Source organism: Eubalaena glacialis, chromosome 3, assembly GCF_028564815.1.
Source record: "Eubalaena glacialis isolate mEubGla1 chromosome 3, mEubGla1.1.hap2.+ XY, whole genome shotgun sequence".
Taxonomy (NCBI): Eukaryota; Metazoa; Chordata; class Mammalia; order Artiodactyla; family Balaenidae; genus Eubalaena; species Eubalaena glacialis.
The window spans coordinates 157,082,925-157,108,758 of record NC_083718.1 but is presented as its reverse complement, the minus strand read 5'-3'; the positions used below and the strand labels follow the sequence as shown (position 1 = coordinate 157,108,758).

At 38.5% G+C, this 25,834-nt stretch overlaps 1 protein-coding gene across 4 annotated transcripts in view; it reads left to right on the top strand.

Annotated features, from left to right (window-relative positions):
* The window catches only part of MAST2 (microtubule associated serine/threonine kinase 2), a 250,452-nt gene that overhangs the window by 181,254 nt on the left and 43,364 nt on the right, over positions 1 to 25,834 (top strand). For all 4 annotated transcript variants that reach the window (XM_061184277.1, XM_061184276.1, XM_061184275.1 and 1 more), the window contains one exon: positions 16,458 to 16,549. In XM_061184277.1, coding sequence (XP_061040260.1) covers positions 16,458 to 16,549 — 92 coding nt within the window. The remainder of the gene's footprint in view (positions 1 to 16,457; positions 16,550 to 25,834) is intronic.

The following is a 25,834-nucleotide window of genomic DNA, read 5'->3' as shown; positions in this document are numbered from 1 at the left end:
TATTGTGTCACACAGAGTATTTAAAAAATAGTCAAGATTTATTAATTACTAATTTTTATTTCTTTGACATAATTCTGAGTCAATATAGATTTTTTTTAAGATTTTTTTTTTTTTAAACTGCAAGTGAGTGGTGGCAAAAAATACAATTGACTATTAGAACCATTTTGGTTCCATTTGTGCTGAGGTGCCAGAAGTTTTGCCCACTATTGCTGCTGTAACATTGCTGCAAATGTCACCCAGTGAAAAAAGTAAATAATGTCTCAGTATTCTTATGAAAATAGATTTGACATTGCTGTCCTTATGAAAGGGCCTCAGGATCCTTCAGGGGTTTGCAGACCAACTTGATCATGATATTTTTAAAAATTAAACTTGCTAAAATTGTATAGAATTAAAACATGCATGCTTATAAAGGAAATAGACATATAATTTTCTTAGGCTGTTGTTATCTGGTTTTGAATCAAAGTTATACTAGTGCCATAAAACAACTTAGGCAGCTTTCCAACTTATTCTGTTTTCTAGCACAACTTTATAATAAGACAAGGATTACTTGTTCCTTGAAAGTTTGTTAGTTATCTCATGTAGAGAGCTACCTGGCTTGTGGTAGGATTTGTGTGGAGATGCACAATAAATTCTATGATGGAAGGTTATACAAAATTCAGTGCTGGTGTATGGAAACCAGTCTTTAATTCTGCCCTGGAGAACTCAGTGAAGGCTTTAGAGAGAAGGAAGTTCATGAGTTGAGAATAATTAACATAAATTTGTCAGGTAGTCATTTGAGACAAGGATATTTAAGGAGAAGCAATAGCATGTGCAAGGGAGGGGAGACATAACTGGGGTGTAGAGCATATAGAGAGTGGATTTGTGAGGAGGTGATGATGAGCAGGACAGATTGGCAAGGGGCTGGCCATATCATGAAGCGCCTTGAATAGCATGCTAATAACTAATTTAGATATTTATTTATTTGACATGTGAGGTGATCATTTACTAGTTTTCTTTAAACTACTGTAGCTTAGAATTGAACCATGGTTGTACCAATTAACATGCAATATAATTACTACTATTACATTACTGATTGCTACAAATTTCTTTTCCTACTCCAGCCATCCCCCTCCTGTTCACTTTACATATGTGTAAGCCACCCACATTTTAAATTTAATTTTTATTTTGTCGAAGTAATATATGGACATAATTTCAAAAGTCAGTGACTTCTTTAAGGCTTGTAAAAGAAAACTAGATGTTCTGTTACCCCACTCTTACCATCCTTAATTTTTGCTTCTCAAAAGTAAGCACTTTAAATTATTTCATGTTAAAAACAAAAAAAGAAGAAACCAAACAAAAAAAATTATTTCATCTATATCAGTGTCAATTATGACTTCATAACTATTATCCTAGTTCAAGCACTGTATGCTGTGATTATGTTTGTTTTCTTTTACAACTTTTTGTTTTCTTGAGGGTTATAATTACCTCACTTTTGCATTGCTTCATATTTTATGTAGAATTCATATGTTCATCCCCCAATTTTCCATCAGAAGTGTAAAATGCAGTAGGTTACATTAAATGATCTAGTGATCCTCCCTGTCACCCCCATCATTACTCCTAGAACCCTCTCATCTTCCGCTCCAGTCTATCTTGATTATTCTCTAGTCTTCTTGCATAGTTGCCATCATGGTATTACCAGTACCTCTTTCCACTGTGGCTTTTAATAAGTTCCCCAGATCTTCTGCCTTCCTCTTAGTCAAGTCCTTCATTTTGGTGGACCATAGACACCCAGATTCTTTTTTTTTTTTTTTTTTGAATGCTTTTTCAGCTGCACCGCACAGCATGTGGGATCTTAGTTCCCTGACCAGGGATGGAACCTGCGCGCCCTGCATTGGAAGCTCAGAGGCTTAACCACTGGACCACCAGGGAAGTCCCGGCACCCAGATTCTTTTTTTTTTTTTTTTTTAAGTTTTATTGATCTATACTATTGTTTTCTTTGTTTCCATTTCATTTATTTCTGCTTTGATCTTCATGATTTCTTTCCTTCTACTAACTTTGGGTTTTGTTTGTTCTTCTTCCTCTAGTTCCTTTAGGTATAAGGTTAGATTGTTTATTTTTCTTGTTTCTTGAGGTAGGATTGTATTGCTATAAACTTCCCTCTTAGAACTGCTTTTGCTGCATCCCAGAGGTTTTGGATTGTCATGTTTTTGTTGTCATTTGTCTCTAGGTATTTTTTGATTTCCTCTTTGATTTCTTCAGTGATCTCTTGGTTATTTAGTAACGTATTGTTTAGCCTCTATGTGTTTGTGTTTTTTACGTTTTTTTCCCTGTAATTTATTTCTAATCTCATAGCGTTGTGGTCAGAAAAGATGGTTGATATGATTTCAATTTTCTTAAATTTACTGAGGCTTGATTTGTGACCCAAGATGTGATCTATCCTGGAGAATGTTCCGTGTGCACTTGAGAAGAAAGTGTAATCTGCTGTTTTGGGATGGAATGTCCTATAAATATCAATTAAATATATCTGGTCTATTGTGTCATTTAAAGCTTGTGTTTCCTTATTAATTTTCTGTCTGGATGATCTGTCCATTGGTGTAGGTGAGGTGTTAATGTCCCTCACTGTTACTGTTTTACTGTTGATTTCCTCTTCTATAGCTGTTAGCATTTGCCTTATGTATTGAGGTGCTTCTGTGTTGGGTGCATATATACTTACAATTTTTATATCTTCCTCTTGGATTGATCCCTTGATCATTATGTAGTGTCCTTCCTTGTCTCTTATGACATTCTTTATTTTAAAGTCTATTTTATCTGATATGAGTATAGCTACTCCAGCTTTCTTTTGATTTCCATTTGCATGGAATATCTTTTTCCATCCCCTCACTTTCAGTCTGTATGTGTCCCTAGGTCTGAAGTGGATCTCTTGTAGGCAGCATATATATGGGTATTGTTTTTGTATCCATTCAGTGAGCCTGTGTCTTTGGTTGGAGCATTTAATCCATTCACATTTAAGGTAATTATTGATATGTATGTTCCTATTACCATTTTCTTAATTGTTTTGGGTTTGTTTTTGTAGGTCCTTTTCTTCTCTTCTGTTTCCCACTTAGAGGAGTTCCTTTAGCATTTGTTGTAGAGCTGGTTTGGTGGTGCTGAATTTTCTTAGCTTTTGCTTGTCTGTAAAGCTTTTGATTTCTCCGTCGAATCTGAGTGAGATCCTTGCCGGGTAGAGTAATCTTGGGTGTAGTTTCTTCCCTTTCATCACTTTAAATATATTGTATCACTCCCTTCTGGCTTGTAGAGTTTCTGCTGAGAAATCAGCTGTTAACCTTATGGGAGTTCCCTTGTATGTTTTTTGTCGTTTTTCCCTTGTTGCTTTTAATAATTTTTCTTTGTCTTTAATTTTTGTCAATTTGATTACTGTGTGTCTCGGCGTGTTTCTCCTTGGGTTTATCCTGCCTGGGACTCTCTGTGCTTACTGGACTTGGATGGCTATTTCCTTTCCCGTGTTAGGGAAGTTTTCGACTATAATCTCTTCAAATATTTTCTTGGGTCTTTCTCTCTCTCTTCTCCTTCTGGGACCCCTATAATGCGAATGTTGGTGCGTTTAATGTTGTCCCAGAGGTCTCTTAGGCTGTCTTCATTTCTTTTCATTCTTTTTTCTTTATCCTGTTCCATGGCAGTGAATTCCACTGTTCTGTCTTCCAGGTCACTTATCCATTCTTCTGCCTCAGTTATTCTGCTATTGATTCCTTCTAGTTTATTTTTCATTTCAGTTATTGTATTGTTCATCTCTGTTTGTTCTTTAATTCTTCTAGGTCTTTGTTAAACATTTCTTGCATCTTCTCGATCTTTGCCTCCATTCTTTTTCCGAGGTCCTGGATCATCTTCACTATCATTATTATGAATTCTTTTTCTGGAAGGTTGCCTATCTCTACTTCATTTAGTTGTTTTTCTGGGGCTTTATCTTGTTCCTTCATCTGGTACATGGTCCTCTGCCTTTTCATTTTGTCTATCTTTCTGTGAATGTGGTTTTCGTTCCACAGCCTGCAGGATTGTAGTTCTTCTTGCTTCTGCTGTCTGCCCTCTGGTCCCGACACCCAGATTCTTAAAAGGCACCTATGTTAAGTATGTATTGCCTGAGCTCTCTTCCCTCACATATCTAGGTTTCTTCAGCTGTGGGCCTCTGAAGGCCAAGGATTGATTACATTCATATATTTTAGTCCTTCCAGTGCCTGGCCTAGAACCTTGAAATTAACTATCACTAAAAATGACTGGGATATAGTGTTTGACTACTGAAAGTGGGGGCTTAGTTCTAAAAGTAGCCTCTGTATCCATAGCTGCCTCATAGAAACAGCCATGGATACAGAGGCTATCCTGTATAGATTAGAAGTGTTCTAATCTTCTCTATTATGGAAACTTGGGCACAGGCCAGACAGCTGGGCTATTTGTTGAGGGAGGAGGCAGAAAAGAAGGGTTGTTACCAATTCAGGGTTTAACCTGGATATTGGACAAACATATGGAATGCTTACAAGATATTTTGTGTTTCCCTTTAACCACTGTCTCTCAGAGAAGCTGGTCTGGAAATGTAACCTGGGAGTGGGCTTATAAATTGGAACTTCCAAAGAAATCCGGAAGCTATGGGAACTAGTAAAGACAAACCAAATATACCACAACTTCCCAGACACTGTGTAATTAGGGATAGCCTTAGACTACTTCATTTTACCGAGGCCCATATTTGTAGTGGAAGTGTACTCCATTCAAAGAAAAAATCTCTAGTCTCATTGGCCACTTTCCTTTTATCACCAAGAAATGCACTGCTTTAAGAATGCATTACAGGACCATTCTCTCCCATTCATTAGTTATCCAAACAATAATAACTGTGTATCAGCCACTGTCCTGGGCACTGGAAATATAGACACACTTAGAATACACAAATTCTGAAGCATTGCCCACTCTAGGGCTTTTAAATTTCTCTGCCAGGTTTATTCAGGTAGAACTCTGGGAATGTGAACATCAACTACAGTCAGCAATGACAGAACTATCTAGTTTTCTAGGTGGTGAGCACAACTCTTTTTTTCGTCTTGAGACTGGGGTTGGGGACATGTTGCTGCTGCCCTGTTAGGGAAACTTCCCACTATGTCACATGATTCCGGGGAAGGAGATTGCACTGGCTTACATTTAGCCAGTTACCCACTTTCCTCATGTTTTTTACTTTAAAACTTGATTCATTCCAAGCATTATGGGTCTGTTTAATCCATGGTGGTACCTTGGACATTGGCATTTGAGCTTTAGAGGTAAATTTATTTCTTTTCACTGTAAGTTAGTATTGTTGCAGGACCATGTTGCTGAGACTTTTACGCCTGGCTATTATATTCTGCCAGGAGCTGAATCATGCTTCCTTTGCATTGTTGCTGGTCTTTTGTTCTGTAACACAGTGAAAGGATTCAGGATTGGCCAGTGTAGAGATAATCTGTACCTCTTTGTATTTTGTCTGGATCAAGAGAGTTCTTTGCTGTACCTTGTTGATGTTGACAATGGTAGCCAAGATGGTCATGATTAAAGAATTTGGTGAGAGCATAGTCTTGGCTGAGTCTCTGCCATAGCCGGTCTCCTCTCCAGTATTTGTGGAAACTGGAGAACTCAGTTGTGGAACTCTGTCAAAGTTCTGTTCCAATCCCTAAGGTAGTTTTTTTTTTTTCTTCCTTTTTTCCCAGCTTCATTGAGGTATAATTGACATTTAATATTGTGTAAGTTTAAGCTGTACAATGTGATGATTTGATACACATATATATTGTGAAATGTTTACCACAATATGGTTAGTTAACACATCCTTCACCTCACATAATTATCATTTTGTTGTTGTTATTATGGTGAGAAAATTAAAGCTCTACTCTCACAGCAGCTTTCAAGTATATGATACGATATTGCCAATCATAGCCACCATGCTATACGTTAGATGCCCGCCTAAGGTAGTTCTTAATAACCTATCTGTCCATCCATTTTCTCTCCCATGAAGTTAGTCAAATTATGCAAAATGCCCTTGTTTTTCTGGATATGTGCCTTCTGAATCATCTTTAGGATGGAGACCCACATTAAGAAAGTCCTAGGGCAAAGAGAAAATAAGTTACATTAGGCTTTCAAAAATTATTGGTACATTATTGTGACCTAGGGCAAGCTACTTAGCCTCTCTGTTTCAGGTTCCTTGTCTGTATAAAGTGGATTATAGTAGTACCTGCTTCATAGGGTGTGAGATACTACATGCAATGCTTTAAACAGTGCCCAGTTAGCACTTAATAAATGCTAGCTATTATGATTATTGTTTTAAATGCATAGCTAAATTCAGTAGAATGTGAGGAAAATCCCAAGTGACCTAAATCTAAGAGAGAAAACAACGCCTCAACAGTGGGAATCAGTGTTGGGACTTCCAAGAAAGAGGGCCAGGGAGGAGGTATATTATATTAGTCTTGATATCCGTTAGGGGAAAAAGGATGAGGCCTTGGGCTTGTTTAGGGTAGGGAGACCCTAAATTAGGGTAGAATTGAGACCCCACACATAATTAGGACACTCAAAGGCCTTTACCCTCAGTGTAGGAATGCACTAGGAAAACAGTTTGCCCACTGACATGGAGAGATGAAAGGAAGTTCTTTAATCTCATCTAGGTTTTAAGTAGGCTCTTAATAAGAAATAAAAAAAGTCTCCTTGAGAATTTTAAACTATAGACCTTTATTCAACTGAATTTGAGGCCTGGAGTTTATACCATATGTATGGTCTTAAGAGCTGATTCTGGGCTGTAAATAACTCTGACAAATCTGTCAGAAACAAATTCAAAAAATTTTTAAAGACATATCTTCAAATCAGGTAGCACAAGAGTCCCATAAAGCCACACTAAATAAAGGTGAGTTTACCATACAAAACTATAGACCATACAAGGAAGCAGTCCACCACACGTAAAAATCAGAAGAAAAAAGAAACAGTAAGATTAGACCCTAAGAACTTTAGAAAGTAGCATTATGAATGAAAACTGTAAAATAAGTGTATGTAAAGTGAATAAAAATATAAATGGAGACAAAAATGCGAGAACAAAAGACATTTAATTTTAAAAGATCAGGCATATTTTGAAAAAAATGACAATTAGAATTCAAGGAATTAAATACATTGTAACATTGAATTTGAAAACTCAGTAGTCAGGTTATATAGTAGAGCTGTGGACAAAGCTACTAAAATTTTATCTGAAGTGCAGCACAGAGATGGAAAGATGTAAAATATGAATGAGAACTAAGAAATATGGAGCATACAATAATAAGGTCCAACAGAATATAGAGAAATGGGGGAAAGGCAGTATTCATGGAAATAATGATTGAGACCTTCCAGAATTGATTAGAAACCAGAATAACATCATGGAGCACAATAGGTAAAAATAAATGTCCATCTAGGTACATTGCAGTAAAATTTCAGAACCAAAAAACAGAGGTCTTCAAAGGAACTAGAGAACCCTCAAGAATCCACAAAAGCTAAAAGAGCTCTAATGAATGAGTTCAGCAAGGAAGTTTACCTAAGAAAATTGAAAACATAATATACACACAAATACACAAATATTCATAGCAACATCATTTAAAATATCTAAAGAGTAGAAGCAACCCAAATTGTCCATCAGTTTATGAATGGATAAATAAAATGTTGTATATTCTTCACACAATAGAATATTATTCAGCCATAAAAAGAAATGAAATACTGACAAATACTTCAACATGGATGAATCTTGAAAACATGCTAAGCGAAAGAAGCCAGGCTCAAGGCCACATGATATATGATTCCATTTATTTGAAATATCCAGAATAGGTGGAATCCATAGAGACAAAGTACTTTGGTGGTTGCCTGGGAAAGGGGGTAGGAAAGATGGGGATGGAGAGTGACCGCTTTATGGGTACAGGGGTTCTTTGGGGGATAATGAAAATGTTCTGGAATTAGCAGTGGCAGTTGCACAGCCTTGTGAGTGTACTAAAAACCACTAAATTATACACTTTAAAAGGTTGAATTCTATGGTATGTGAATATATCTAAAAAATTATGGTTTAAAAAAACAAAGCAGCGAGAGAGAAAAGAAAAATTAACTACAAAAGAACAGCAATCCTAAGAGCAAGCTTCTCAATAGCAATAGCAGGAGCCGTAAGACAATGGAATAATATCTTTAAGATATTGAGAAAAAAGTTACTCCCAACAAGAGGTTGTAGAATTCCATACCTGTGTAATTATCGTTGGAAGTCACTGAGAAAAATAAAGCCATTTTCAGACAAACAGTGAAATTGAGAAGGTTTATCAATATCAGATTCTCAGTGAAATAATCACTTAGAAAAGAAGAAAGACAAAAGTTGTGAGATCCAAGAGGGAATGCTGAGCAAAGAAATTGGAAAGTATGAGTAAATCAAAGCAAGCAATTATTGTATGAAACAATAAGAATTACTAATTTGGCATTATAAAAGCAAGATAGACCTGAACCACTGGACCAAATAACATGTAAGTTGGAAGGGGTGGGGAGAATTGGAGTTAAGATCTAATTTTTAAAAAATTTATTTATTTTATTTATTTATTTTTGGCTGCGTTGGATCTTTGTTGCTGTGCGCGGGCTTTCTCCAGTTGCGGCGAGCGGGGACTACTCTTCCTTGCGGTGCACTGGCTTCTCATCGTGGTGACTTCTCTTGTTACAGAGCACAGGCTCTAGGCTCATGGGCTTCAGTAGTTGTAGCACGCAGGCTCAGTAGTTGTGGCACGTGGGCTCTAGAGCGAAGACTCAGTAGTTGTGGCGCACAGGCTTAGTTGCTCCGCAGCATGTGGGATCTTCCCGGACCAGGGATCGAACCTATGTCCCCTGTATTGGCATGCAGATTCTTAACCACTGTGCCACCAAAGAAGTCCCAAGATCTAATTTTGTTTAGAAGCGAGGGTTGAGATGCTAGCTAACCTTAGACCTAAGACTTAGACTCTTGTTAAGACAAGAATACCTATTAAAAGCTTAATAACAATAACTACGTTTTAAAAAAAACACAGGGGCTTCCCTGGTGGCACAGTGGTTGGGGGTCTGCCTGCCAATGCAGGGGACATGGGTTCGTGCCCTGGTCTGGGAAGATCCCACATGCCGCGGAGCAACTGAGCCCGTGAGCCACAACTACTGAGCCTGCGCGTCTGGAGCCTGTGCTCCACAACGGGAGAGGCCGCGACAGTGAGAGGCCCGCGCAGCGCGGTGAGGAGTGGCCCCCGCTCGCCGCAACTGGAGAAAGCCCTCGCACAGCAGCGAAGACCCAACACAGCCAAAAATAAATAAATTTAAAAAAAAAACACACAACAGTATATAATTTCCAAACCAATGGAGTAGAAGTTAAAAAATACTTTATTAATCCAAAGAGAGCTGCCATCCCCAAAAAAGGCAGAGTAAGGGGGATTCTCAGGGGCAGGTCACAGTGTTACATAGGGAAATGTGGAAGGTGACACTGAAGGAGGTATGGGATATTTGCCATTGTATAGGTGGGGAAGGGCATTCCAAGTGAAGGGAACAGTTAGTGCATTGGTCCAAGTAGCTTGGTGTTTCTGTGTGAAATTAGCAGCCTTTGCAAGGTTTTGGGCAAATGAGTAAAATCATCTGGTTTATGCCTTAAAAGGATCACTGTGGCTGCTTGTGTTGAGAACAGACTGGCAATAGGAGACAGGAATAAACCAGAGAGACTAGTTAGGAGGCTGTTGAAATAACCCAGGCAAAAGACAAATAATGGATTTATCTCCAAGCAGCACCCTTTATTTACTGAGAGAACATGCATTTTCTCCCACTCTAGCTTCTCAGTCTTTACAGGGACATCATTCTGGTTGTTATTCTGAAATAACACCTGGAAGTGCTTGACCTTAAAATGGACCCAAATTCTTGTCTATTGTATTGATCACACTTAATGAAACAAAAGTGGTCTTTTCCTCATTCTGAATTCTGAAAGGAATAGCCAAGTGCAAGTCAATTCATTACCGAGTGCTTGGATTCCTAGGAGCAGCTGGACTTCTGGAATTGACAGATTGGAGATTAGCGACCCTGAGGGGTCTGCAACCATGCATCCTACCCCGAATTCTATATTCCTTCAGACTGGGAAACAGACTAACTAAATAAATTTACGGCAGCTCCTGCAGGGGCTCAAATTTGAGTACCTGCTAGTTGCTGGGGGAAGGGATTTTTGAAGGCTGGGAACTCTTCAAATATGGCCACAATTCAACAGTTTCACAGAGATTGCACAGGTGCTTTAGTCCTTGCTCCCACTATCCATGGAGGGGTGACCATGGTAAAGCAAGTAGGAAGATGAAATGCCAGGCCTTGCTCTGAGTGACCAAGTGACTGGCATGGTGGTGGGCAGCAGTCTAGTTTAACCCAGTCCTTGCAGTGGTTAGCAGAACATCAGCTCAGGGAGCTTCCAGGTTACCTTCCATCAGCTGAGAGTTAGTGTGGCTGACTCTGTAAACATCTGGTACTTTAATCTTCTGAAATGAAAAAATGAAGACCTGCCCTTTAACTTCTAGAATCCTGGGGGCAATGGCCAGTGCTTGTTGAAATGGAAAAATTAAGCAGTTCCTTGTCTTGGATCTCAGCTGAGTTGTGGCATCTGTACCAGGGTATCTGACCTTTTTTTCCCCTGGCAGCTGTTGCAGATTTGCCAAGTGAGATTATATGTACCTTCATACAAAGGCATGTGGCCTGGAAATATGATCTTTAGTGTTTTGTATTTAATTTAAATTTTAATAAGATCATGACAAATGAAATTAGAATCAATTATCTGTCCCTGCAGGTTTTTTTTTAAGCACAGTGATTCAATTATACATATATCCATTCTTTTTCAGATTCTTTTCCCATATAGGTTATTACAGACTATTGATCTTTCTGTTTTCTTTTTCTTAAAATTAATTAATTAATTTATTTTTGGCTGCCTTGGGTCTTCGTTGCTGCACGCGGGCTTTCTCTAGCTGCAGTGAGCGGGGGCTACTCTTGGTTGTGGTGCAAGGGCTTCTCATTGCGGTGGCTTCTCTGGTTGTGGAGCATGGGCTCTAGGCGTGCGGGCTTCAGTAGTTGTGGCATGCGGGCTCAGTGGTTGTGGCTCACGGGCTCTAGAGCACAGGCTCAGTAGTTGTGGCTCACGGGCTTAGTTGCTCAGTGACACATGGGATCTTCCCGGACCAGGGCTCGAACCCGTGTCCCCTGCATTGGCAGGCGGATTCTTAACCACTGCACCACCAGGGAAGTCCTGTCCCTGCAGTTTTAAGAGATCTTAGTTTTTATACAAAAGGAGTTTAGACATAGTGGTTTGATATACCTTACAGATGCCACATGTACAAATATCCTCTTTTATTATAATTCTCGTAACAAATTATACTCATCCATTCATCCATTTAACAAATATTTATTGAGTCTGCCATGTGCCAGGCTGAATTCTAGGCACTGAGAAATACAGCAGTAAGCAAAGATTGTGCAAGCCCCTGATCTCATAGAGCTTAAGATTCTAATGGGAGGAGAGACAACAAACAGAATGAATGCAAAATCCATAGTATGTTAGATAACAGTAAGTGCTATTGAGGAAAATATATCAGGAAAGGAGGAAAAGAGTGTTTGGGAGGGCGGGTGTTACCTTTTTAAATAGAATGGTCAAAGGAAAATCCATTCAGGAGATTGTACTTGAGCAAAGACCTGAAAGAGGTGAGGGAGCAAGCCATGAGGGAAACAGACAAAGGAAGCTTCCTTTGTAAAGGCCCTGAGGCAGTGGCACGCTTGGCATATTCTAAGAACAGTGCGGAGGCCCATGTGACTGGAATAGAGTGAGTAGGAGGGAAAGAGGTAATGGAGATCCAGACCGCGTAAAACTTGTCGGCCATTGTAAGAACATTGACTTTTATTCTCAGTGAGACAGGGAGAATTTTAAGCAGAAGAGTGACTTTGATATTATTTATATTGAAAAAATTTTATAGCTTTATTGAAGTATGATTGAAATATAATAGACTGTACATGTTTAAAATGTACAATTTAATGGGTCTTGATACATGTATGCATCTCTGAAACCATTAGTACAGTCAAGACAGTAAACATAACTATAACTCTCCCAAATTTCCTTATGCCTTGTTATAATACCTCCCCTGCCTCTGGTCAGGAACCACTAATCTTTTGTCTGTCACTCTAGATTAGTTAGTGTTTTCTTGAATTTTATATAAATGGAATTGTTCAGTATGTACTCTTTTATGTCTAGCTTCTTGGTTTTAGCATAATTATTTTGAGATTCATTTATTGTGTGAATCAATAGTTCATTCCTTTTTATTGATGAGTAGTAGTCCATTGTATGGATATATTATGATTTGTTTATCCTTCATCTATTAGTAGACATTTGAGGTGATTTCTAGTTTTTTGGCTGTCACAAGTAATAAACAACATATAGTTGGGTCCTGCTGTTTTATCCAATCTGACAGTCTTTGTCTTAATTAAATATGTATTTAGAACATTTACATTTTATGTGATTATTAGTGTAATTGGGTTAAAATCTGTTCTCTTGCTGTCTGTTTTCTGTGTGGGCCAACTGTACTTGTTCTTACTTCTTTTTCTGCCTTCTTTTAGACTGAGTATTTTTTATGAGACCATTTTATTTCCTTTTTTTTGTTTGTTTTTCTTTTGTAGTAGTTGCATTAGTGTTTATAATATAAAATTTTAACTTTTAGTTTATCTTCAAGTCGTATTATACCGCTTCATACTTAATGTAAGAGCCTCACAATAGTTTACGTCCATTCTTCCCTTCCAGCCTTGCTGCTGTGGCTGACCTACATTTTATATCTACATATGTTGTAAACCCCACAGTAAATTATTATATTTCCTTTAAAATTCAAGAGGAGATTTTTTTTTTTTTGGCTGCGCCGCGCAACTTGCAGGATCTTAGTTTCCTGACCAGGAATTGAACCCGTGCCCCTTGCAGTGGAAGCGCAGAGTCTTAACCACTGGTCTGCCAGGGAAGTCCCAAGAAGAGATTTTAAAAATAAAAACAAGTGATTTATATTTACCCACACATTTACCATTTTTGGTGCTTTTCTTTATGTGGATCCAGATTTCCATCTAGTATCATGTTCCTTCTGCCTGAAGGACTTGCCTGAGCATCTGGATGAATGGTGGTGCCATGTAATGAAATAGATAGGGAGGAGTTAGCAGGTTTTAGAGAGAAATTCACTAACTCTGTTGTTAAGTTTGAGATGCCTTTTAGACATCCAGTTAGAGATGTCAAGTAGGTATTTGGCTATGAGTCTCACACTCAGAGGTAAGAGCACAGAGTTAGCAATAAAAAGCTGGGTATCATCAACATCATAGATTTAAAGTTATAATACAGGAAAAAATCATTTAGGGAGTGAGTGCAGGGAAAGAAGAAAAGATATTCCACATTTGAGCCCCAGAGTAGTACTAAATGGTTTAGAGATCAGGAAGAGAAGGAACTAGCAAAGGGGAATGAAAAGTGAGCAGCTAGTGAGCTAGAAGAAGGCCAGGAAAGCCTCATGTCCTAGAAGCTAAATAAAGAAGTATCTCAAGAAAAGTTACACAGATGTTAGGTTGAACAAAAGCAGTCAAACACAAAAAAATACATAGTGTATAATTCTACTTATAGGAAATCCAGCAAAACAAAATTAATTTATGGTGATAGAAGAAAGTAGTTGGGGGATTGACTGGAAGGGACACATGGGGACTTTCTGGGGTAATAGAATTATTCTGACTTTTGTTTTGGATGTGTTATATGAACGTATACAGTTGTTCAAGGTTCATTGAACAGAACACTTAATTGAATAATTGAATATAAATTATATCCCAATTTGTTTTTTAGAAGAGGGAGTTATAACTGTCGAATGATGTTGAGAGGTTACGTAAGACAAGGACTGAGAATTGCCTGTTGTCAGTGGTGACCTTGATAACAGGCAAGAAAGATGAGGATGTTTGTATAGTCTAGAGTGGGTTAAAGAGAGAATAGGAAATGAGGGTATGAAGATGACAAGTACAGAATCCCTGCATGGGATTTTTCCCAAACAGGGGAGCAAAGAAACAGGCAAGTTGGGAGAGGTCTATGAAAGTTTTTTTCTTATTTTCTTGAGATATGAGAAATGACAGCATATTTTTATGATGATGAGAATGATCCATTAGGAAGTAAAAATTCATAAAAGGAGGACAGTGCAGGTACAGACTTCTTGAATAGGGAGTTGGGGGAGTTGACTTTGATAGGAACATGGTCTTTCCTTCTGCTGTTACAGATGGGAAAGTACAGTATATGGACACAGATTTAGGGTAATAGATTTTTAATGGCTACTTTTATATTTTTGGCTATGTTGGGTCTTCTTTGCTGCGCACAGGCTTTCTCTAGTTGCGGCGAGCGGGGGCTACTCTTCATTGCAGTGTGTGGGCTTCTCATTGCGGTGGCTTCTCTTGTTGTGGAGCACGGGCTCTAGGCGCGCGAACTTCAGTAGTTGTGGCTCGTGGGCTCTAGAGCGCAGGCTCAGTAGTTGCGACGCACCGGCTTAGTTGCTCCACGGCATGTGGGATCTTCTCAGGCCAGGGATCAAACCTGTGTCCCCTGCGTTGGCAGGCAGATTCTTAACCATTGCGCCACCAGGGAAGTCCCAGGCTAATGGATTTTTGTAGCAGAAATATGTAGTACTTCTTTTTGTGTTGATTGTTTTTACCCCTAGTTGAATAAAAAGCAAAGTCAGCAGATGAGGGTAGGATTTGGGGAAGGAGTGCTAGAGGTTTGGGGAGAATTTCTGAATTAGTTGTCTTGGAGAGAGAGCACGTTGCCTAGGTAGATGTAGTATGGACCCACTTGATATTTATCATCATAAACATAAAGAAACACCAGCCAGCATGATTTTGGATTTTTCTTCATTCACCTTTAGCTGCCCAAGTGCAGTTGCAAAATAGATGGAAAGTTGGGTTTAAAAGGATTGGGATTTCACCAGGACTGTGGTGTCCTGGGGGATAGCAAGGTTTCAGTTAGAGCTAGAATTTAAACTGAATGTTGAGAAAAGAAGTTAAGGATATAGAGTTTGCTGATGACAGACTGAGTTCAGGGAGGCAGAGGGCAAGCTTTTTTTAAAGATCAAGGAGTAGAGACTATATCAAATTAGAGATGGAAGTCTTGGGCATTTGATGGTAACGGGGGTAAGGAGGGGGTGTGAGACATGATTAGATTAGTCCTGATGGTATCTTAGGGAAAGTTGCTTATCATTTCTAATCATAATCTCTTGAGATTGATCACAGTCCTTCCAGCGGTTCCTTATCACATTTCCAGTGGTTCTTTGCAGTAGTCTTCCAGCCCTACAGAGTCTGGCTGTGGCCTATACCCATAGTTTCTATAACCTACTTCTTTTCCTGTCATTCTCCCTTCCTGCCACCTACTTGACTTCTTTGCTGTTTCTTGAACATTCTCTCTCTCTTTCTTCATAGCACTTTTCACTCCAGTTTGAGGACAGATAATTCCTCTTGTTCCCTACTACTTCCCTAGCACCTAGAACGGTGCCTGGTGCATAGTAGGTGTTCAGTAAATATTTGTTTGGATGAATATAAATGACAGGCTTCTTTAATGCCTTTAAAAGATGGGCTGGGGACTTCCCTGGTGGTCCAGTGGCTAAGACTGCGCTCCCAATTCAGGGGGCCCAGGTTCAATCCCTGGTCAGGGAACTAGATTCTGCATGCCGCAACTAAGACCTGATGCGGCCAAATAAATAAATAAATAAATATTTTTAAAAAAGAAAGATGGGCTGACTTTCAAATAAATTTATACACACTTTTCAATAGCAGGTACAGCATGAAATGGCCTTTCATCATGATTTGGCTTTCTCCAGTCTCAAGAAAAAGCCTCAGCCATTAACATGTAAAGGAAAGCCAACTTTGTAGAAGGAACACAGGCCTGTTCTGAAATTTATGGTGAAAAGAGAATATTACTTAATTTATGGTGAAATGAGAATGGATATGTAAATATCCATTGATTAAGCAGTTTTTAAAAGATAAGTTTTATAGATTAAGTTAATAGTTTCATTTTTATGGCAAGAACATTAATTTTTATGAGATATGAGAATATTTATGACTCATGTTTTTTGTTTTCTGAATCAAATTTGCAGTGGTCATTCTTCATTAGATACCATTTAAGACATGGTTGTTACGTTTAAGGAGCTCCTTGGGTATTTGCTTAGGAAGCAAAACCTACACGTTGGAAAAGTGCAGTGGCAATACAAGATAAAAGTCAAGACAGTGACAAAAGTTATTCCAAGATGGAACACAGTGAATTATGAAATCTCACTGTGCAAACAGTAATTGCTGAGCCAGTTCAGTTTAAAGTATTATACTGCTCAGCTCATGGAATGATGTCACTCTTTTTTTCCTCGATAGCCATTCAAGTTCTCTGGGCCCATGATGCAACCCTGTTATAACTGACGTTTGTGTTTTCATTGCAGTTGTCGGACAAGTAACCGCAAGAGTTTGATTGTGACCTCTAGCACATCACCTACACTACCACGGCCACACTCACCACTCCATGGCCATACAGGTGAGTGCTTGAAGATTAAGAAAGGTGGAATAAAAGAGTGGGCACAGATGCCCAATTTCTTTCCTACTTCTCACTTTATGAGGTTCAACGTACTACGTTGTCACTTCACGTGGCTGACTGAAGCATACAGGGCTCATGGGCATGCTTTCCATGGGAGAATGTGTTCAGTCTGTTTTTGACTCTTAGTTATTTCTTGCCTTGACCTGTCAACAGTCCTTTTGGTCTTGTACATATCCTGGGTCTACTGCCTCTGTTCTGGTGTGTTGAGAGTGTATTATGGCTCCAGTCATCTGGGGCCATGTGATGAGGGCTCCATTAACATTTTGTCCTATCATGCCCAAGAATTAGGGCTCACAGAGACGGTTTTCTGCCTTATGGGACTCCTAACAACTTTCCCTCTGTTACAACAGGAGTCAACAAAAGTGAGAGGACTGTTTGTTTCATGTTGACATTTGCTTCAATTCCAATATGTGAAATCAGTGATCTCATGCATTCAGACTTTGCTCCATCTGAATTATGGGCTCTTCCAGGCAGTGTAAGGACTGATTTACTTGCCTCTGACTAAGGAATATATAAAAATTATGAGGCAGAAGACCTCATTTGGGTTAGTCATGTATTTTGGTCTAGACACGTATTCTTAAATCCCAGGGGAGCCAGACCAGGGAACTCAGCTTTGTTGAAGGAGTTGTTGCTCTGCAACACTGTTCACTGCTATTCTGTTTACAGTGGAAGTTCCAGACCTGGAGATAATGGAAATAGAGCAGGCTTGGACCCATAGGAAGCCATTGCTGCCCTTGGCTTTTAAAGCAAAGCTCTCGTTGTGCTTAGGTACTTTCCCTCAGAATTGACTGGGTTAGGTGCTAGCTCAGATAGTGAATTCTAGTCATGAACTTTGTAAAAACTCAGCATATATCTGACTTGGCCTTTTTATCATATAGAAATTAATTTAGCATGTCTAGACCTTGAACATAGTTTCTCAACTGTATTGTGAGTGCTAGGTAGTAATTACTACTTGCAACTTCTCTCTGAGATGCTATTTAGATTCCTGACAGAGTTTAGGACTAAGGCTTCCCTACTCAAGGGGCTTTGATTGAGAACATCATCTGGCTTTTTCAGCCTGCCTGGGTCTGTGGACTCTAGCCTTGTGTTAATATGTATAACATGCTTAGTACTCCATAAATGTTAGCTATCATCATCATCATCTCTCCTTAAATTAATGCAGAAAATCTAGGCAGGCCTCAGATACAGGGAGGAAGAATTGATGTAAAAGCCCAGTTCATGGCTGTAGACTCTATACTTAACCAGATGTTGAGAAAGGCAGCATTAATTGTTCCATACAGATCAAACTTCATATCAGATTAATTCTAAAATTTATACATCCTGATATTTGGGTCCACAGGGTATACTAAGACTCTTTATTTTCACTGTAAAGTCTGGAATATGTTGAATAATATGGGGCCTGTTGATTTGAAAGTAGGTTCATTTATTCTATACAGTTCAGTTCAATATTAAATGTTTACTATATATAATTAGATTATAACTACAGTAAGGTCAATTCAGTAGGCACTTACTTAGCCATTCTGGAAATGGAACCTTCCTAGTTTATTGTTTTTTTCTTTTAATTAATAAACTGTTTTTTAGAGCAGTTTTAGATTCACGGCAAAATTGAGCAGAGAGTACAGAGTTCCCATATACCTGTCCCCACACATGTACAGCCTCCCCACTATCAGTATCCAGCACCAGAGTGGCACATTTGTTACAACTGATGAACCTACGTTGACACATGATTATTACCCAAAACCCATAGTTTACATTAGGATTCACTCTTGGTGTACATTATATGGGTTTTGACAAATGTATTATGACATGTATCTATCATTGTAGTATCATACAGAGTAGTTTTACTGCCCTAAAAATCCCCTATGTCCTGTCTATTCATCAGTCCCTCCCCCAACCCCTGACATCCACTAGTCTTAGGTTGTTTGTTTTCTTATTGTTGAGTTTTAAGTGGTTTTTTGTGTATTTTTGGATAACAGTCCTTTATCAGATGTCTCTTGCAAGTATTTCCCCTAGCCTGTGGCTTGTTTTCTCATTCTCTTTAGCAGAGCAGAAGTTTTTCATTTTAATGTAGACCAACTTATCAATTATTTCTTTCATGGATTGTGCATCTGGTATTGCATCTGAAATGTCATTGTCCTGCCGAAGGTCATCAAGGTTCAGTCCTATGTTATATTCTAGGAGTTTTATAGTTTTGTGTTTCATGATTAGGTTTGTGATCCATTTTGAGATCATTTTTATGAAGGTCTGTGACTATTCTTTTTTTGCATGTGGCTATACAGTCATTGTAGCACTATTTGTTGGAAGGATTGTCTTTTTTCTATTGTATTACTTTTGCTCCTTTGTCAGACATCAGTTAAGTATATTTAACTGATGTGGGTTGTTTCTGGCTCTCTATTCTGTTTCTGTTCTGTTCCATTAATCTATTTGTTCTTTCTCTAATACCACACCGTTTTGATTACTGTAGCTTTATAGTAAGTCTTGAGTTGGGTAATAACAGTCTTACAACTCTGTTTTCTTCTTCAGTATTGAGTTGGCTATCCTGGATCTTTTGCCTCTGCATATGAACTTTAGAATCAGTTTGTCCATCCACAGAATAATTTGTTGAGATTTTGATTTGGGATTGCGTCGAATCTATAGATGGAGTGGGAAGAGCTGACATCTTGACAGTATTGAGTCTTCCTATCCATGAACATGGAATCTCTCTCCATTTATGTAGTTCTTCTTTGATATCTTTCATCAGAGTTTTGAAGTTTTCCTCATGTAGATCTTGTACATATATAATTTGTTAGATTTATACCTAAGTATTTCATTTTTGGGGTGCTAATGTGATTGGTAATGTTTTTAATTTCAAATTCCACTTGTTCATTGATGGTATAAAGTGTTGACTTCTGTATAGTAACCTTGAATCCTGCAACTTTGATATAATCACTTAAGAGTTTCAGAGAAAAAAAAAAAAAAGAGTTTCAGAGGATTTTTGTTGATTTTTTTTTTTTTCAGATTTTCTACATAGGCCATCATGTCATCTGCAAACAAAGACAGTTTATACCTCCTTCCTTCCCAATCTGTATACCTTTTAATTTCTTTTCTTATCTTATTGCATTAGCTGGAACTTCCAGTACGATGTTGGAAAACAATGGTAATGGAAAACATTCCATTTTCCTGATTTTGGCAGGAAAGCTTGAAGTTTCTCACCATTAAATATGATGTTAGCTGTAGTTTTTTTGTAGATGTTCTTTATCAAATTGAGGAACTTCCCTTCTATTCCTAATTTACTGAAAGTTTTTTTTTTCTTTAATGTGTTCTGGATTTTGTCAAATGCTTTTTCTGCATCTGTTGATATGATCATTTGATTTTGCTTCTTTAGCTGTTGATATGATGGATTACATTAATTGATTTTCAAATGTTGAACCAGCCTTGCATACCTGGGATTAAATCCTACTTAGTTATGGTGTATAATTCCTTTTATGCATTGTTGGATTGGATTTGCTAATATTTTGTTAAGGATTTTGTATCCATGTTCATGAGAGATACTGGTCTGTAGTTTTCTCATAATGTCTTTGCCTGGTTTTGGTGTTAGGATAATGGCCTCATAGAATAAGTTAGGAAGTGTTCCCTCCACTTCTGTCTTCTGGAAGAGATTCTGGAGAGTTGGTATAATTTCTTTTTGAATGTTTGGTAGAATTCACAAGCGAACCTATCTGGGCCTGGTGCTTTCTGTTTTGGAAGATTATTCATTATTGATTAAATTTCTTTAATAGATATAAGCCTATTCAGATTGTCTGTTTCTTCTTATGTGAGATTTGGCAGATTTTGTGTTAAAATAATTGGTGTATTTAACCTGGGTATCAAATTTGTGGGCATAGAGTTGTTCATAATATTCCTTTATTATTCTTTTAATGCCCATGGAATCTGTAGTGATATAGCATCTGTTCTGATGGTAGTGACTTGTGTCTTCTCTCTTTTTTCCCTTAGTTAGCCTGGCTAGAGGCATGTCCATTTTGTTGATCTTTTCAAAGAACCAGCTTTTGGTTTTGTTGATTTTCTCTATTGATTTCCTGTTTCCAATTTTATTGATTTCTGCTCTGCTATTGGTTATTTCTTTTCATCTGCTTATGTTAGATTTAATTTGCTCTTTTTCTGGTTTCTTAAGGTGAAGGCGTAGATGATTAATCTTAGATCTTCCTTAATTAATTAATATTCAATTTTTAAAGGTTACACTCCATTTACAGTTACTATAAAATATTGTCTATATTCCCATGTTGTACAATACATCCTTGTAGCCTATCTTTTTTTTTTTTGGCCATGCAGGATCTTCGTTCCCCAACCAGGGATCGAACCTGTGCTCCTTGCAGTGGAAGCACAGAGTCTTAACCACTGGACTGCCAGGGAAGTCCCCCTTGTAGCATGTCTTACACCCAGTAGTTTATATCTCCCACTCCCACTCCCCCACCCCTATATTGCCCATTCCACAAATTTTGATAAGCTGCGTTTTCATTTTCATTTAGTTAAAAATATTTTAAAATTTCTGTTGAGATTTCTTCTTTGACCCATATGTTATTTTGAACTATGTTGTTTAATCTCCAAGTATTTTTGGGTTTTCCCAGTTGTCTTTCTGTTATTGATTACTAGTTCAATTCCATTGTGATCTGAAAGCAGGCGTATGAATTCTTTTCTCTTAAATTTGTTAAGGTGTGTCTTATGGCCCAGAATGTGGCCTGTATTGTTGAAAGTTCCATGTGAGCTTGAGAAGAATGTGTATTCCACTGTTATTGGATGAAGTAGTCTATAGATGTCAATTATATTTAGTTGATTGATGATGCCATAGACTTCAACTCTCTCCTTACTGATTTTCTACCTGCTGTATTTTTCAGTTTTGGATAGAGGAATGTTGAAGTCTCCAACTATAGTTGTGGATTCATCTATTTCTCCTTGCAGCTCTAACAGTTTTTTGCCTAATGTATTTTGAAGCTCTGTTGTTGGGCGCATGCACATTAAGGATTATTATGATGTCTTGGAATACTGACCCCTCTATCATTATATGATGCCCCTCTTTATCTCAATGACTTTTATTCCTCTGAAGTCTGCTGTCTGAAATTAATGTACCTACTTCCACATTCTTTTGATTAGTGTTAGGATGATATCTCTTTTTCTATCCACGTGCTTTTAATTTACATGTGTCTTTATATTTTAAATGACTTCCTTGTAAACTACACTTAGTTGGGTCTTGTTTTTTTGTTTTAAATTTATGTGACAATCTCTATCTTTTAATTTAGACCATAGATATTTAAGGTGATTATTGATATAGTTAGATTAGTATCTACCATATTTGCTACTGTTTTCCATTGGTTGCCTGTGGTCTTTGTTCCTATTTTTGTCTTCTACTCTTTTGTGGTCTTAATGGAGCATTTTAGATGATTCCATACTCTCTCCTTGTTAGCATATCAGCTGCATTTTCCTTTCCTTTTTGTGTGTGTGTGCTTGTTTTAGAGTTTACAATGTACATTTACAACTGATCCAAATCCACTTTAAAAAACATTATACTGCTTCACAGTGGTGTAAATTCCTTATAATAACAAAATAATCCTAATTCCTCCCTCCAATCCTTTGTATCACTGAAGGCATTCATTTCACTTATCCATAAGCATATAAACACATAAGAATACATAATTGAATACATTTTTGCATTATTATTTTGAACAAACTGTTATCTGTTAAATCAATGAAGAATATAAAAGATCAAAATTTTAATTTTACCTTCACTTACTCCTTCTCTAATGCTTTATATAGATCCAAGTTTCTGACCTATATCATTTTACTTCTCTCAGAACTTTTTTTTTGGCCATGCCCTGCAGCTCGCAGGATCTTAGTTCCCTGACCAGGGATTGAACCTGGGCCACGGCAATGAAAGCGCCAAGTCCTAACCACTGGACCCTCAGGGAATTCCCTTAGAACTTTCAACATTCCTTGTAAGGCAGGTCTACTGGCAACAAATTCCCTCAATTTTTGATTGTCTGAGAAAGCCTTAGTTTCTCCTTCACTTTTGAAGGATAGTACTGCAGGGCACAGAATTTTAGGTTGGTAGAGGTTTTTTTTCCTATCAACTCTCTTGTTTGCATGGTGTCTGAGAAGAAGGGTATAATTCTTATCTTTTGCTCCTCTATAGGTAAGATGTTTTTACCCTCTGGTTTCTTTCAAGATTTTTCATTATCTTTGATTTTTCCGAAGTTTGAATATGATGTGCCTAGGTGTAGTTTTTTTGGCATTTAATCCTGCTTTGTGTTCTCTGAGTTTCCTGCATCTGTGGTTTGGTGTCTGACATTAATTTGGGGAGATCCTCAGTCATTATTCTTTCAAATATTTCTTCTGTTTCTTCTCTGGTATTTCCATTACACAAGTCTTACACCTTTTGTAGTTGTCCCACAGTTCTTGGATATTCTGTTCTATTAATTTCAGTCTCTCTCTTTTTTTTTTCTCTTTGCTTTTTAGTATTGGAAGTTTCTAGTATCATATCCTCAGGGTCAGAGATTCTTTTTTCACCTGTGTCAGTTCCACTAATGAGCCTTTCAAAGGCATTCTTAATTCTGTTACAGTGTTTTTGACATCTAGCATTTCTGATTCTTTCTTAGAATTTCCATCTCTCTGATTATATTATCCAGCTGTCCTTCTTGTTGTCTACTTTTTCCATTAAAGCCCTTAGCATAGGGACTTCCCTGGTAGCGCAGTGGTTAAGAATCTGCCTGCCAATGCAGGGAACATGAGTTTGATCCCTTGTCTGGAAAGATCCCACATGCCATGGAGCAACTAAGCCCGTGCGCCACAACTACCGAGCTTGAGCTCTAGAGCCCACGAGCCACAACTGCTGAGCCCGCGTGCCACAGCTACTGAAGCCCGCACACCTAGAGCCCATGCTTCGCAACAAGAGAAGCCACCGCAATGAGAAGCAGCACATGCACCGCAACAAAGAGTAGCCCCCCACTCACCACCACATGAAGAGCAGCCCGCGCTCACCACAACTAGAGAAAGCCTGCACGTAGCAACGAAGACCCAACACAGCCAAAAACAAATAAATTTATTTATTTATTTATTTATTTATTTTTTAAAAAGCCCTTAGCATATTAATCATAGTTTTAAAAAAATTCTTGTTCTGATAATTCCCACATTCCTATCATATCTGACTCTGGTTCTGATGCTTATTCAGTCTCTTCAGACTGTGTTTTTTGCCTTTTAGAGTGCCTTGTAATTTTTGGTTGAAAAGCAAACCTGATGTAAAAGGAAAAAAAGGAATCACTATAAATAGGCCTTTAGTAATGTAGTAGTAAGGTGTCGGGAGAGGGGAAGTGTTCTGCAGTCCTCAGTCTTTTGGTGAGCCTGTGCCCTTGAACTGTGAACTTCACCAGTGCTTCTTAGTTCTCTCCCAACCTTAGATAGGATATGGCTGGAGGGTGCTGGAGTTAGGTATTTCCCCTCTCCCAGGTAGGTTAGGCTCTGATCAAACCTCAGAAGGCTAAGCTCTGGTAAAAATAGTTTCTCCTGTGAACAGACCTTGGCAAGAACAGAATGCTCTGGCCTATTTCGAAATGGTTCCTTTACCCCTTCCCCTGCTGGAAACTTGAGGGGATTTTTCTCAGATCTTCACTGTGAGAACCTGGTAGGACTCTTGTAGGTAAAACTCAAAGTACTGTGGGGACCCCTCTGTGACTGCATCCCCTGGGAGTTTTTAACTCTCAAAGTTGTGCACACTGAGCCTCTAGCAACTCATCAATTACAGTTCAGGTTTTCCTGCCTTGGCACTGGTTCCCAGGGAGGAACCAACAGGGGTTTCTGCTGTGTTAAGTTGTGATACTCTGTATCTGCCTGTCTCTCTCTCTCATTTTAGGGGCAGTGGTTTGCCCTGGGACTTCACTTCTCTGAGAGAAGAGAAGAGTTGTTTGTTTGTTTGATTTGTTCAGCTTTTTACTTGTTAGGATGAAGCAGCAACCTCTAAACCCCTAACGTGCCAGACCATACATGGGAAGTTAGTTCATTTATTTTTATTGCCTATAGAGTATTCCATTATATAACCGTACAAAAATTACATATTAATTTTTTAATTGATGGACATTATATTAGTCTAGACCTAATCAGGAGACAGAAACCACACAGTGGTTTAAAGAGGTGAAGTTGAATAGAATTATAAACTATGACAATAAAAGACGGCCAGAGCTGGTCCATAGCCGCTGAGCAATCAGCAAAGCAGCCCTCCGGAGCACTAGCATGGCAGCCAGTATCCAGGCCTGCACAGAGAGTGGGAGGCATAGTGCATATTATATCCCTCAGGAACAACATGGAAGACAAACCCTGGGGTGCAGGGAGTGGACCAGGCAAACAGAGGGAGTCAAGGCACTAGTGTGGGCATGCCTGGGGCATACAGTGTCCTTGCAGGGAGGGCTGTGGAAAGGTGATCACCAGGTCAGGTCAGCGATGCCAGGTTGCGAGCATGTGACTAGGTCAGAGCACCCCTGCCTGTCCTCACTGACACACTACTGAGCCACACTACTGACTGAAGGCGCAGTTGCTGGGACTGCACCCAGAGCCTCTTCCTTCTACAGTGTCTCTCCAGCACCCTATACTGGGAAAGTTTAATATTATGTTCACTATAAAGGAAGTACCTAAAGGAATTCTCTCCTCTGTGGCAGAGCAGGTATTAAAGGATGAATTTGGAGTTGAGAGGTATTAAGTTGGTAACTAGCACAGACATTTAGATTGTTTTCAATTTTTTCACTGTTATAGTCAATTTTGCAACAAACATCCTTCCTTATGTTCTTCTTGTATATATGTATAAAGACTGTCTAAAAATTATATGTAGGCGTGAACTTGCTGAGTCATATTTTCAGAATAAGATTAACAGGTCAGTGGGCATGCATGTTTATATGATGTTTGTTACATGTCATCTGATTTTAAACTAGTGTAATGGGACTAAAAGTGTGTCTTCCTTAAGCCTTCAGCCCCTATCATCCAGGGTCAAGAGCAATCCCCAGTAATCCACTCCTCTTTACTCCCTAACACTTGCAGCCTCCTCACCTCTTATCAGTCTTGAATCCACTAGGGCTAATTTCATTATCCCTTATCCCTGTCAGTCACCACAGGAACCCCCAGGTATTTGCCCCTTCTGTCTCCTACACTCCTAGCTCCTATAAATCTCTGAACATTCCCTGCTCTGACCCTTTTTCTCATCCCTCTCTGACT